Raw genomic sequence first — 15549 nt, 5'->3', positions numbered from 1 at the left:
CCACGTTATTCTTACCTTTTATTTGGTCCCACCCCCAATCTATTGCTGCCTCCTGAGTCCCAGCTGATGACTAGAGGGAAAAAAACTGTTTAAACTCTTGCCGTGGGGCTTCAAAGGGCCGTCCTACAGCTGATCAGCGTTAAAAGCAAACAAATGAGTCGGGTCGTAAGTGCGAGGACTGGTCGTAAGTGTGAGGACCTTCCAGAAATGACTCTGACCAGCTAGCCACGCCCACCTAGTCACATGACCTCCAAGCCACACCCACAAAATAAGCCACACCCACAGAACCGGTAGTAAAAAAATTTAGAACCCACCCCTGCCTTACATAGATAAAAGTCTGCTGATAATTATTTATCCACATTTTTCCCCCCCTGGGACATTGTTGTTTGCAGATCCCAGAGACTGTATTTGAAAAGGTGCTTTACAATATCTTGGAGGATGAACTTACTGCAGCTTTCAGCACTCCTGGTCAATTGTACCTCCTGTTGGTGGGCATCCAAAAATTCCCCAAAGTTCTCGGACCAGAAAAGCTGAAGGGTCTCTTGGGCACAACCGCTGTTGTGACAGCTCAAAACATCCCAAGGTCAGTAAAACTAACGAAGCATCCAGGGAAAACCTCTCTCTCACCCCACGTATAGGGCAGATTCCTATCTTCCTATTGAAAATAACTGACTAACTAGAAATGGACCGCAGTGCAGGTAGTTCTCAACTAAGAACCATTCGTTTTAACAATACTTTAGAGTTACAAAGGCATGGAAAAAGGGACTTAATGACTTATCCTTGAAGTTATGGCATCATGTTCACATATTGCAGTTTGAGCCCTTGACAGCTGGCTCACTTTTATGGCCAGTTGCAGAATCCTGTAGTCATATGATTATGATTTACGACCTTCCCAGCCGATTTCTGACAAGCAAAATCAATGGGGGAAGCCAGATTGGCTTAACAACCATGTGATTCACTTGATTGTGTGAGTCATTTAACAAATATGGGGGGAAAAAAATCCCTCATAAATTGGGTTGTCACATTATTCACTTAATGGCCATATCTCTTAGCAACCAAGTTTCCAGTCCCAAGTGTGGTTGTAAGGCAAAGACTACTTTTACTGTAATTCTGTTTCCAGGGAAAGGGTGATAAGGGAGAGGTAGAGCATATATTTTATGTTTAAATTATCCCAAGAAAGGGTAAGAAATATCCCTGTGTCGGGAAGAATTTCTGCTAGTCTCTGACTAGGCTTGCACATAGCAAGTTACGGATTCTTTTTAACTGTGGTTTGCTTAAGAAATCTATATTTGATTGGGTTTACACATTTTGACTTGGCTCTGGGTTTGAACCAGTTAGCTGAATCAAGGGTTTTGTTCAACAGATGCCTGCTTTCTAAATTCTTCCTTGTTTTGTTAAGGTTTTTTCCCCTTTTTCCCAGCAATAATGAAGACAGTGTAAGAGATGACCAGGCTGACCCCGAGGGAGGGGTCAAACGCGTCATCAGTCATGAGTCCCTTTGTGCCCACAAGAGATCTAAGTCCAACCCATCTTGAATTCCTTCTATTCTTTTTTTAATATAAATTTTTATTAATTTTCTACTATTACATTTAATTGGTGCTTAATAAACATCATGTTGTCTGGGTTATTTTGTTTGCTTAACAATACAAATTATATTCCTAATCTTTACCCCTTTTTTCCAGCCATTGATAAAATAAATTCCATGTTTGATAGTATTCTGTATCTTCTTTCTGTTTAATCTTCATTGTAAGTCTGTTCATTTCTACACAGTCCAGGTATCTTCTTAATTATCTCTTCATCTAGCGGTATTTCTTCATTTTTCCAATGCTGCGCAAGTACAATCCTCACTGTTGTTGATACATGCAATATTAAATATACACTTTGTCAATTTTTTCTAGTACTATACCTAATTAAAAAAAGTTCACATTTAAGATTCTACATGTTTTTCTGACATCTTTTCTAGCCACATGTGTATTTTTTTTTGCTTTAGCACAAGTCCATCACAGATTATAATATGTGCCAGATTTTCGGTTACATTTCCAACATTTACTAGACATATTTTTGAATTCTTTCTATTCTTAATTCCTGTTAATTTCCCTTGGCTATTAGTAGTTCAGATTAATGTCAGGCACCAGGGAAATTAGGAGATCCAGGCAGGTCAAATGAGTGTAAAGATTTATTGCAATCTTAAACTCTCTACAAGAATCTGAATTACTAACGATCAAGGGAAATTAATAGATAAGAATAATAATAACAACTTTATTGTCATTTTACATATATACACAGTAAACCCATACAACGAAATTCACTTAACACCCGAAGATCAGGTCCAACACACATGACAATCCCCAAACACCCACCCACCCACCACAAATTCCCCATCCCTAAACCACCCAAACATCCACACAACAGACCAAGTAATGCTGTCCAACAGCTCACTGATGGTGGCCCTTTAGTTCATTGTTGAGTGCAATTATAGCTCTGGGATAAAAACTACTCAGAAAACGTGTGGTCCAAGTTTTAATTGTTCTGTATCTTCTGCCAGAAGGCAACAGTCCAAAAAGATTGTTAGGAAACGATTATTACCTACCTTATTGTTTATTATTGTTTATTGCTTATATTTATATACCGCCCTTCTCCCGAAGGACTCGGGGCGGTGAACAGCCAACAGATAAAACACAAGAAATACAAAATTTAAAAATAGTATTAAAATCCAACTAAATTAATTTGGCCCACAATTAAAAATACCCCTATATTAAGACTGATAATTAACAATTTAAAAATTAAAAACAATTTAAAAGAGTTAGGCCAGCCCGGCTTGCTGGAATAAAAACGTCTTTAGGGAACGGTGAAAGGTGTGAAGATCCGGGATCCGCCGTATCTCCGGGGGCAGCTCATTCCAGAGGGTAGGTGCCCCCACAGAGGTACCTTGTTGGGTTGGAAATATATAAACCATCTATATAGCTTTAAGACTGCTGTATTGCATCATACTGTGTCCTGATTGGTTAGCTCTGTAGCCAATCTCCTTAAGAGGGAGCTAGAAACATGGTTTGTTTCTCTTTGCTGTTCTTGCTCTCTGATATCTCTGTATGCTACTTTTTCCAAATCCAGAAGAACTGTTTATTGTGAATGACTACGATGACTGGTAAGAAGATTTTGTTATTGGATTATCCCTGGACTGTTGTTTTGCTATCTCCTGCTTTATATGTGTATGACCTGGACTGTTTATTGGACTGTGCCTTACTATTTCCTGAAAGTAAACACAACTCAGTGTTTCTGTGTGTTGACTGTGGTTCTTCGTACCTACTCTCAATCGCTTTCATGTGTACACCCTTGCTATTCAAGGGTTACTCTGCGAATTCCTTAACAAAGATGAAGGAATTCAAGGTGGGTTGGACTTAGATCTCTTGTGGGTACGAAGGAACTCATGACTGATGATGCATTTGACCCCTCCCTCAGGGTCAGCCTGGTCATCTCCTGCAAGCAGATCTCTTTGGAATAACAAGAGCAAAAAAGAATAATGAAGTTGTTTTTCTCATTAGGATTGTGGAAGTTTTGAAAATGGCAGCCAAATCAGAGAGGAAGGACAAAGTCCTTCCAGCTGTAGGACTGGACCTGATGAAAGTGGCATTGAGAGAAGGAACCTTTGAACTGTTCTGGAAAGAAGCCGTAGAAAATGGGCTGCTTAAAGAAAACGTCGGACCCTGCAGGTAAGTTGAAAGAATTATTTTTCAGCCTGAACTTATCTATCCATTTGGCTATTTCTTCTGGAGATTGCTGAGACTCTTGAGTAATATAATAAATGGGTGTAATGTAGATACGTCCTCAACTTACATCCACAACTGAGCCCAAAATTTCTGTAGCTAAGTGAGAAAGTTGTTTTGTCCCATTTTACGACCTTTCTTGCCACAGTTTTTAAGTGAATCATTGCAGTTGTTAAGTTAGTAACACGGTTGTTAAGTGAATCTGGCTTCCCCATAGACCAGTGATGGCTAATCTTTTTGCCATCGAGGGCCAAAAGGAGGGGGAACGCGGGGGAGTCACGCACGCACGTGCCCACACCCATAATTCTATGTGCCCCGCCCCCCCGTGGATGCGCGCACGAACCCCCCCCTGCACTCCCTCCGCTTTTGGTACGCAATGGCATGGTGGGCCAGGTAGGCCCCTTTTTCACCCTCCAGAGGCTTTCTAGGAGCCTGGGGATGGCAAAAACAGCCTTTCCCACCCCCAGAGGCTCTCTGGAGGCCGGAAACGGCCTGTTTCCCGACTTCCGGTGGGCCCAGAAGGCCCAAAAATCAGTTGGCCAGCATGCGCATGCACCCTGGAGCTGAGCTAGGGCAACGCTCGCGTGCCCACAGATATGGCTCCATGTGCCAGGTTCGCCATTATAGCCATAGATTTTGCTTGTCAGAAGCATGAGAAAACGTGGTCACATGACTGTGGGATGATGCAAACGATTGTAAATGCCAGATTCATGTTGGCAAGCACCTGAAGTGTGATCATGAGATTGTTGGGCGGGGGAGACCTGACCATTAGAACGTCAGATCCTGGCCATTAGTTCCCTTTTTCAGATAGGTCATAACTTTGAATGGTTGCTAAGCGACAAGTCAGAGGTTGAGGATTACCTGCATAGACGTTACAGCATCAGATATATTAAAATTAATGTGTTAACAGTCCCATGCTTTCATACACATGCTCATATTCCCATTTTAACAGTAACATTTATTTATGTAATCAGTGAATGGATATTGATTCAATTGTAACTCAAGGGTTTTATAAAATACAAATAAAGAAGAGAAACAAGTAACAAAGAATAATGTTACTATGATTCATGTCAAGAGAACAGCAGAAACAATTACAAACTATATCAAATATGTAACAGAGAATGGGACGATAGACCACCTTGCTATAGGGCCTGCTTAAAAAGTAAAAATGAGATCTGGATTTATGAGTATATAACAATATTGGGGACCATGTTCCAAGGTAATGTTCCAGAGGGCAGGAACAGAATCTTAACTTAGTAGTTTTGAAATTACCATCCTTAGATATTTAATTGGGAATAAACCTTGAATTTGCTGAATACTTTTTAAAATGTAAATTTTCTCGTGCAGCTTCAGTGATTTTCTCAAGCGTGTTCAGTCTGACTTTCCCTCCAGAATCAGTGCAGAATGCCTTATTTACTTGTCCCACATTTCTGTTGCTGAACTTTGATTTCCTTTTGACCCAAATGTCTGTTCTTCCTTCAGCTATATGTGTTTTCGAATGCTGGGCAGTGTCCTCCCACTTCTTTCTCTCAGCCAGCTAAAGATGGTTCTTCAAGGCGAAGCTATGCGTCAGTATGGATTCCATGTTGTCACGAGTAAGGTAAAGTCGCTGTTGTGAGATCTCAGTGAGATTTGAGTGGACACTAAACCATTGAAGAACGGCTGCAGGTTTTGGGTTTGGCTAGTCTAAAATAAAAGAAGAATTAGGGGTGACATGATAGCAGTATTCCAGTATTTGAAGGGCTGCCACAAAAAAGAGGGGGTCAAATTATTCTCCAAAGTACTGGAGGGCAGGCCAAGAAACAATGGTTGGAAACTAATCAAAGAGAGAAGCAATCTGAAATTGAGGAGAAACTTCCTAACAGTGAGGACAATTAATCAGTGGAACAGCTTGTTGTCAGAAATTGTGGGCGCTCCATCACTGGAGGTTTTTAAGAAGAGACTGGACAGTCACTTGAAGTCTGAAATGGTAAAGGTTCTCCTGCTTGAGCAGGGGGCTGGACTAGAAGACCTCCAAGGTCCCTTCCAGCTCTATTCTATTCTAATTCTATTCTAATTTAAAATTGTAGTCAGAATATCCCAGGTTCAGTCCACAGATTTTGATGGACAACTGACCAGCCCCTATTGTTTGGCCCCCAGACACTTCAGTGGCAAAATTTCTGACTTTCAGTAGAAAGACCTAGAAAAGTAAACATTGAAAGGGGTGAATTCGGTCTTCGAGTGAGACAGACTTGTTTCCACTTTTACCTGCCACAAAATCCTTCTCAGAAGGGTCAAACGTTCCACCTGCGGATGTCGTCATCATGTCACTGAACAGGTCCCTGTGGTCTTTGTACAACAACTAAATATAAATCTGCTCCTGAGTGGCAACTACTTGCAGTCCCTGGCTGCAGAAATTCCTGGCTTGAAACTGTGGAGTCTCTTCTATAATTGGCTGGTCTTTAGGAAACAGAAAGTATATTTTCATGAAGGAGCTAACTGAACTCCTTAACTGAAAAACAACCTGTTCCCATTGCTATTTAGAAAACCATTCTAAATAGCAGGGAGATCAGTGTGGGAACTGTTATTTCATTTTGTGATAACTGGCCTTTTGTTCAATGGGCATCAGTTCGGATGATAAGCTTCCTTTATACCAAAGCTGGCTGGGGAATTCTGGGAGTTGAAGTCCGCCAGGCTTAAATTTGCCAAGGTTGGAGACCCCTGCTTTATACTGAGCCAGACCACTGGTCTGACTGGCTGTTGTCTGCGAGCAGTTGCTCTTCTAGCTTTCATTAATGTGTCCCCTGCTTTGGCCTACCTGAGGATTGAACATAGCGCTTTGCTAAGAGCAATGCATCTTACCTAAGGGAACTGCCTTAATTTAGGGAATTTTAGGTTAGAGTTCTTTTACTAGCCAGCTTTGTTGGAATCTGATTCCCATAATCGTCAGCTAGCATGATCAGAGATTATAAGAATTTGGGGATCAGATCAGGGCTGAAATCCAGCAGGTTCTGACAGGTTCTGGAGAACCGGTAGTGGAAATTTTGAGCAGTTCGGAGAACCGGCAAATACCACCTCTGGCTGGCCCCAGAGTGGGGTGGGAATGGAGATTTTGCAATATCCTTCCCCCAGGAGTGGGGAGGGAACGGGGAGTTTGCAGTATCCTTCCCCTGCCACGCCCACCAAGCCTACAGGTTCTGTAGTAGAACCTGTAGTAAAAAAAAATTGGATTTCACCACTGGACCAGATGATATAGAGGGCGTATTTCTACTTGTTTTGACAATGGTTCTCTGGTGGTTAACCCTTCCATCTTCCTTTTTAGAAAAGCTGTTAGGATACCTTTTCCCTTAGCATTCAGGTTCACTTGAGTGGATTCCCCTTTTAATTGTTCAATTATCCTGTTTATTTATGTGTGTGTGACCATGTGCTTCAATGATGTGGGATTATTTTGTCACTTTTTATTTTTATTATTATTAGTTCAATTTATATGCCGCCCTCTTCCGAAGACTCAGGGCGGCTTATAATGCACTTATAGCAATAGCCTTCATTCTTTTGTATATACCTGCTTATTAGGGCTTTTGGCCCCCCCATAAGTGGTGTTTCTACAAAGTCAGCTTATTGCCCCCACAATCCGGGTCCTCAATTTACCTACCTCGGAAGGATGGAAGGCTGAGTCAACCTTGAGCCTGGTGAGATTTGAACTCGCACTAATTGCAGACAGCTGGCAGCTAAGTGCTACATAACAGCACTTAGTCCACTGCACCACCAAGGCTTTTGTTACATATTGCCCAGTGTGTAACCCTGCTTGAGTTGGGCAGCCTTATAAATGCATAAAAGCAAATGAATGAATGAATTCTTGAATGAATTCATCTTCATATCGGAAGATGCAACAATCTTTAGTCATTAAGTCATAGCCCTCTTCACCCATCTGTGTATTTCAGCTGCCTGAGAGGTTTAAATTTGCCCCAGAGATGGACGCCTACGTTGACTCATTCCTAGAGGGATGCAGCAGCCCTGAGAATCAGTTGGCAGTGATGGTTGCCTTCTCCACTCTCACCAACCAAGGTTATCCAGTTGTGCCCACTTTCTGGAAAGTGGTGAGGCATCTTCTTCCCACTGCTCTGCTAAAGTACATTGACTGGCTGAAGAACATGTTTCTCAATCCAGACCTGGACTGCTGTGTGGATTTTGCTACGAAGAGACAGAACGAGAAGAGAACGAGCAGGTGAGCCTCTCTTTCCCTTTGGGATGGTTGGAGAATATTCATTGCAGGATAGGGAGCATTTGGAAGGCTGTAGCTTTATCTATCACATTGTGCCCCAATTTCAATACAATTGCCTGAATTTTATCCCTCTTAGCATTTGATATTCCGTGATAAGGTAATAAAACCTCAATTTACAGATTTACAGTTAGTAGACTGGATATAATGAGCTATATTTCTCTCCAAGTACCCTCCAAACTAATGGACAAATCAGTTGCATTGGAAATAACCTAAGTGAGCAGTTAAAAATACATTAATTTAACTTTAATTTTACAATTGGGATACTTGCATCAGTTGTGTAAGGATACTATTACGCAAATTAGGTAAATTGATGAAAATATTGTAAATCACTGTGATGAACATCTGAGAGTAGCAGATGCCTCTTTCCCCAAATGGTTCATTAAAAACCAAGTCCCATCATACTGGCCCATTATTAATAGTCACTCTTTTGTATAACCAAAGGGAGATAATAGATGTTAGCTTCATTGCTGTCCTGCAGGCTTTATTGTCCTTTGTACGGTGTCAAATTATTTTAATGTGTTAAAATTGCCTAGAGAGGTGCTGGAGGACAGGCAATAGATTAAGATTGTAAAGAAACACATAATAACATGAAAGAGCTGTTAATGGCATTGTGGTGCTTTCTTTCGGTCAATCAGTGTAACTGACCACAGCGTCACACGGCTAAGGAAATGGATCATCTGCCGCCTCATCGGAATTGCCGAACACCCTCAGGTCAACAAGGAGGATGAGCTTGTCATGGACATTTGCAGGTAAAGGAAACGACATGAGTGGCTAGGGACATGTAGAGGAGGGGAAGTCAAAAACTCAAAACGGTAACTCCTTAGGCACAACATCTCACACAATAGGCCTAGTTTGTTTGTTTTTTTAATTTTGATTTATATGCCGCCCTTCTCCGGAGACTTAGGGCGGCTTACAAGGCGTTAAGCAATAGCCTTCATACTTTTGTATATTTTATACAAAGTCAGCTTATTGCCCCCACAAACCGGGTCCTGATTTTACCTACCTTAGAAAGGATGGAAGGCTGAGTCAACCTTGAGCCTGGTGAGAATTGAACTTGCAGTAATTGCAGGCAGCTGGAAGCTAAATACTACCTTTAACAGTAGCATTAGTCTGCTGCGCCACTCAGGCTCCTAGTTAAGACTCTTAGAACACTCTTTTTGAAGAAAAAGAGAAACAGTTTTAAACAAAATTTAATTTCTCTACTTGGCAGCCTTTTTAGGTTTTAGGCACCTAAAGTGGGCAGTAATATGCGTTTTCTAAAAATGGCCAACATTTTTTCAAGTTTGTAAGTCATGATTTCATCCCCAGGACCTTGAAAGAGCTATTGTATAAATGCTGAAAACTGATCTTGTGAATGTTTGATCATCATTATCTTACATCATTTAATTTTAGGGAATGTTTGGACACCTTTTGGGAACATCACGAGTGCTTATGGAGCTATGGCCATTGCTTTGTCAGCCTCTGTTACAAACTGTCTCATTTGCAGGATGGATATTTTGGTTCCGGTTTTAAGCTTATAACAAATGAAACTATGAAACTAGTTTTTTAAACAAAACCCAGTATTCTTGTATCCCTGTCAAGTTTCTAGAGATTCCGACAAGGTTTTTGGACTGGATTACGCTCTAAGGATGTCTGTTTGGTTTAGATTTAACGTGTGTGGTTTACAAACCATGAAATATGGCTGAGGGTTGAGTAAATCCAGCTTGTTATTTATTCACACCCAACCATGGTTAAACATTGCATGACAGATCACATGGTAGGACGTGTTTCTGTTTAATGTAATTAAGACTAGCTTCTATCCATGGACTGAGAAAACTCTCATTCTTTCAGATTCTGCTTCTTTCATGCCTTTTTTAAGACCAAGAAACGATTTCTGAAGATAACAGAAACAAAAAGTTCTCCTTCAGTTCCTCTGAATGAACAGTCTCGTACAGTAGCTGCGGACTCATTTTTCAGGTATCAAATGTGGCTTCTTTCTTGCTTGGCTTACCCGGAAGACTAGTATAAGGTAAAGGTTCCCCCACACATGCATGCTAGTCGTTCCTGACTCTAGTGCTCACCTCCATTTCAAAGCCGAAGAGCGCTGTCCAAAGATGTCTCCGTGGTCATGTGGCTGGCATGACTAAATGCTGAAGGCGCACGGAATACTGTTACCTTCCCACCAAAGGTGGTCCCTATTTTTCTACTTGCATTTTTTACGTGCTTTCAAACTGCTAGGTTGGCAGAAGCTGGGACATGTAACGGAAGCTCACTCCATTATGCGGCACTAGGGATTCAAACCACTGAATTGCCAACCTTCAGATAGACAAACTCAGCGTCTTAACCACTGAGCCACCATGTCCCTAAGACTAGTATAGAATAGTAAAAACTCAGGTCTCCTAGTTTCTAGGCCAGCACCTTAACCACTATACCAAACTGACTCTCCTAAGACTAGTATAAAATAGTAATAATAGGAGAGTCAGTTTGATGTAGCGGTTAAGGTGCTGGCCTAGAAACTAGGAGACCTGAGTTCTAATCCTGCCTTAGGCATGAAAACCAGCTGGATGATTTCAGGCCAGTCACTCTATCTCAGCCCAACCCATCACATAGAATTGTTGTGGGGAAGATAGGAGAAAGGAGGGTTGTATATATTCACCACCTTGAGTTACTTATAAAGTAATAAGAATGGGATAAAAATCTAATAATTGACAAATTAAAAAATAGCCAGTATGTTAAAGGGTTGTGTTAGGGCTGGAAAGGGGTTTAAAATCCCCACTGAGCCATGAAGTGACTTTGGGACAATCACTCCCTGGCTGATTTACTTCACAAAGATATTATGGAGAGGAATCATGCACAATGTTTTAAACTCGGGGAGGAAAAGCGGGACACGGATGTTACAAAAATATATGAAGATGTTTGCTTTGAATTAATTTTTTTAATAGGACAGCATGGGGTTTTAGAATCGCTGTGGCAAAAATTGAGGTCCCTGAAAGAGGATATGTGCCAGTGTTAGGATATATGAAATACAAAAATGCTGTTTTAAAAGAATAAATTGCCACTCATCCAGCAATGACCATAGTGGCCCATGGAAATACAGAAATGGAAGATGGGAAAGATGATAGAATTCTCTGTTGGAGAAACTAGCTCTCCATTATTCCTGAACCAGGAATGTTTAAATCAGGAGAAAAAAAATCACATGGCAGGATTTGAACATTTTGAAGTACTCGTTAATGCCAGCTTGAAATCCAATCTTGAGTCTGTTGTATGGCAGAGCGATTTCTGAATTTCTTTTTTTCCCCTCTGCAGTTTGCTTCAGCATTTGAACACAATGCCTGCCCTGGGAGACTCAGCCGAAGCCGAAGGAATGAGGAAGAAGCACCTCCACGGTTTGACAGCTAGTGGAGACCCCTGGATCCACTGTGTTGTGCAGTATGCCAACCTCCTCCTTTCACACCAGGAACAGGTTAACATGGTGGTTCCATTTAATGATGAAGAGCGAGAGGCTTGGGACAAGTAAGTTTCCCTGCACGGCAGGGATCCCCAATTTATTTGGGATGTTGCAAGGATGTTGTGGCCTGTCTCAAACAAAATGGCTGCCTTGGTTTTTGGCCTCCCAAAGCCCCCAAGCGGCACGATTTTGCCGTCCCCAGCAGCACTCTGCAGGCCTCCCAAACCCTCTGCACATCCCAGTTTTTTGAAAAACGGGCCTGGTTTTGGCGATAATGGGATGCGCAGGATGGGGTCATGGGAGGCCAAAAATGGCTGTATTTGGTGTATAAGAGACACCAACATTTCTACCCTCCTTTAGTGGGGGGAAGTGCATCTTATACTCAGAAAAGTACAGTAATTCCTTATCTTTGCACATTACCTTATTGCAAAAGTTCTGAGATTCCATGACAGCTTGTGGTGCAGAATTGAAATCGAATGCATAACTGTTGGGTCTCAAACACGATGTTTCCTTGTCACAGGATGTTGCAGACCGTGGAAGCCCTGAAAAAAAGAGATAAAAAAAGCCACAGCATGAAGACCTCTGCCTTCCAACACCTGCTGCTGTTGGTTGGTATTCACCTCTTCAAGGTAACGTCAAGTATGCCAGAAGGTTTTTGGACCTAGTTCTGAATTCATGCAAATTCCTGACTCTTAGTTATAATACAGAATACAAGGTGAAGAATCATTTGTTGATTAGGAATGGTAGGATTCATTTTCTCCCTGGTTTCTGTGGCAATTCTATAACCTCAGGTGGTGACAAAGAGGTTGAATTGATAAGCTCTCATTCATTTCTGGCCAACTTTGAGGTGCATCTTTTTTACAGGTACTCCTTGACTTACAATCTCTTGTTTAGTGACTGTTTGAAGTTACGACTGTTCAGTCATAAGTGTGAAAACTGGCCTTAAGTCACTTTTTTCAGTACCGTTGTAATGTCAAACAGTTACTGAACAAATTGTTGTTAGCCGAGGACTACCTGTATGTATAAGGGGACGCGTTGGCTCAGTGGCTAAGACGCACAGGTTGTCGATAGAAAGGTCAGCAGTTCAGTGGTTCGAATCCCTAGTGCATAACGGAGTGAGCTCCCGTTACTTGTCCCAGCTTCTGCCAACCTAGCAGTTCGAAAGCACGTAAAAATACAAGTAGAAAAATAGGGACCACCTTTGGTGGGAAGATAACAGTGTTCCGTGCGCCTTTGATGTTTAGTCATGCTGGCCACATGACAACAGAGATGTCTTCGGAAAACACTGGCTCTTTGGCTTTGAAACAGAGATGAGCATCGCCCCTAAGAATAGGGAATAACTAGCACGTATGTGCAAGGGGAATCTTTACCTTTACCTGTATGTATTCCAGTCTTAACTTATTTTATGTACAGAGGGAGTACGTGACCCTTACTTTTTTGGGAAATAAAACAAGATTAAAAATGTAATAATACTGATAAGTTTGCTTTCTTCTTTCCTCTTGGGTTCTGCAATTCACACAGTCTCCAGCAGAGTGCGTGAACCTTCTGAACGATCTCCAGAATTGTATCAAGAGAGCCTTTGGTGAGAAGCCCAAGAAGAAAAAGGCAGCTACAACTGGTGAGTTTCCATCCCAGGTTGGTTATCATCGTCTTCTTGACTTCGTAACCTTCAGTTGCATTGGGTTGATGGCTTCTAAAGTTTCCAGGCAGTGTGATGATTGCCGATTTGGAGATCCGCAAGAGCCTTTCCCAAATTATCTGGAGGACATAAGATTCGGAAAGACCGGTCTTACAGACATTAATGCTGATGATATGGTTTTTCTTTGCTTTGTTTTGCTCAGATGAGGAAGGAGAGCCAGCGTGGGTTGAAGTGATTGTGGAAGTTCTGCTTTCTCTCCTAGCTCAATCCAGTGGGCTGATTCGACGGGTCTGTAAAAACGTGTTTGGGCTCGTCTGCCAGCACATGACGAAGGGTGCTCTGCAGCTCATCCTAGACGTGAGTCTTTTGAGAGTTGGTTGATGCTCTGTCTGGATTAGTGGCATTAACAGAGGGATACAATCAAGATCAAGTGAGGTACTAATACCACTCTATAAAGCCTTAGTAAGACCACACCTAGAATACTGCATCCAGGTTTGGTCACCACACTATAAAAAAGATGTTGAGACTCTAGAAAAAGTGCAGAGGAGAGCAACCAGGATGATTAGGGGACTGGAGACTAAAACATACGATGACCGGTTGCAGGAACTGGGCATGGCTAGTCTAGTGAAGAGGAGGACCAGGGGAGACATGATAGCAGTGCTCCAATATTTGAGGGGCTGCCACAGAGAGGAAGGGGTCAAGCTATTTTCCAAAGCACCTGAAGGCCAGACAAGAATAATGGATGGAAACTGATCAAGGAGAGATTCAACCTAGAAATAAGGAGAATTTTTCTGACAGTGAGAACAATCAACCAATGGAACAGGGGTTGCCTTCAGAAGTTGTGGGAGCTTCTTTACTGGAGGCTTTCAAGAAGAGATTGGACTGCCATTTGTCAGAAATGGTGTAGGGTCTTCTCTTTGGGCGGGGATTGGATTAGATGACCTGCAAGGTCCCCTCCAACTCTGTTAATCTGTAATCAGATCAGACCTAGGTTGAACTCCCCATTTGGGCATGCAGCTCACGGAGTGATTTGATCTATTTTTGTATATCTAAGTAGAAACGTATTTACCGCTAGTCCTTGACATACAACAGTTCACTTAATGACCTTTCGAAGTCACAACAGCACTGAAAAAGGTGACTTATGACCGTTTTTCACACTTATGACCGTTGCAGCATTCCCCATAGTCACGTGATTTACATTTGGATATTTGACAACTGATTCACATTTATGATGATTGCAGTGTCCTGGCTAACGTGATCACCTTTTGTGACCTTCCGACAAGCAAAGTCAATGGGGAAGCCAGATTCACTTAGCGACCGTGTTACTTATTTAACAACTCCAGTGATTCACTTAACAACAATGGCAAGAAAAAAGTTGAAAAAAATGGGGCAAATTTCCCCACTTAACAAATTTCTCACTTAGCAACATAAATTTGGGGCTTAATTGTGGTTGTAAGTTGAGGACTATCTGTATAGGTTTGTTTTGAATGTAAAATTGGAGAACGGGACCTCTGCTGCTCTGTGAAAGAACAGCTGACAGTTAATACTTCAATGGTCAGACATCATTATAGAAACTTTAATTGACGGTTAAATATCTTTATGCTTGGATATGAATGAACTGCTATTGCTGAAAATAACTTCCATTTACATTGGAGAGTAAGCAGCCTATTGACCATGCCAGTAGTTGTTTAACATTAGTTTGTTTTAGTTTTTATCCTATTTATTAATATAATTGATAAATAAGATGGTGGACATCCTCCTATTGTCTGTTCCCCACAAAAATTCTGTGATATGGATTGTGCTGAGAGAGAGAGTGTTTGGCCAAAGTCAACTTTCATGCCTAAAGCGGGACTAGAACTCACAGTCTCCCAGTTTCTAGCCTGATGCTTTCACCACTTGACAAGCAAGGTTACTAATGTTCAGGAGCAACTAGAAAATTGCAGGATCCTGACAGGCAAACTGTCAAGCTTCCAAGGAATAAGTCCCCAGAATGAATAGTCCAAGGCAGTCATATTCAATCAAAATCTGTTTATTAGGAACATATCAGGTCTTGGTGTCACTCTGGCTCTGACCAAATCCCGGAATTACACCCAGTAAAAAGCAAAAGTTTGAAACTCTCTCCCCCCCACCGTCACATTCTCCAATCAACTCATAGCCCAACTGTCCAGTGACTCCAAACTCCATCTTCAGCCATCTGCAGGCACATTCTCAGTTCCCACGGGAAAGAATGCTACCTAGCCATAATATCCCACCTTATTTCTACAAACCCTTCAGAGCCGAGGTGGCGTAGTGGTTAGAGTGCAGTACTGCAGCTACTTCAGCTGACTGCTAGTTCAGCAGATCAGCAGATCAAATCTCACCGGCTCAAGGTTGACTCAGCCTTCCATCCTTCCGAGGTGGGTAAAATGAGGACCCAGATTGTTGGGGGCAATATGCTATTTAGTATACTGTCGATTGT

General features: G+C 41.8%; 1 protein-coding gene across 1 annotated transcript in view; it reads left to right on the top strand.

The window, feature by feature from the left end:
• MYBBP1A (MYB binding protein 1a) overlaps positions 1-15549 on the top strand; it is an 81158-nt gene that overhangs the window by 16132 nt on the left and 49477 nt on the right. The window contains exons 6-15 of the mRNA XM_034420843.2: positions 393-583; positions 3543-3710; positions 5247-5364; positions 7685-7968; positions 8661-8774; positions 9856-9981; positions 11311-11517; positions 11973-12081; positions 12974-13070; positions 13294-13448. Coding sequence (XP_034276734.1) covers positions 393-583; positions 3543-3710; positions 5247-5364; positions 7685-7968; positions 8661-8774; positions 9856-9981; positions 11311-11517; positions 11973-12081; positions 12974-13070; positions 13294-13448 — 1569 coding nt within the window. The remainder of the gene's footprint in view (positions 1-392; positions 584-3542; positions 3711-5246; positions 5365-7684; positions 7969-8660; positions 8775-9855; positions 9982-11310; positions 11518-11972; positions 12082-12973; positions 13071-13293; positions 13449-15549) is intronic.

Source organism: Pantherophis guttatus, chromosome 1 (genome assembly GCF_059756535.1).
Source record: "Pantherophis guttatus breed Tessera chromosome 1, ASM5975653v1, whole genome shotgun sequence".
Taxonomy (NCBI): Eukaryota; Metazoa; Chordata; class Lepidosauria; order Squamata; family Colubridae; genus Pantherophis; species Pantherophis guttatus.
Note: the sequence above shows the minus strand (reverse complement) of the source record. Positions and strands in the feature narration are given on the sequence as shown.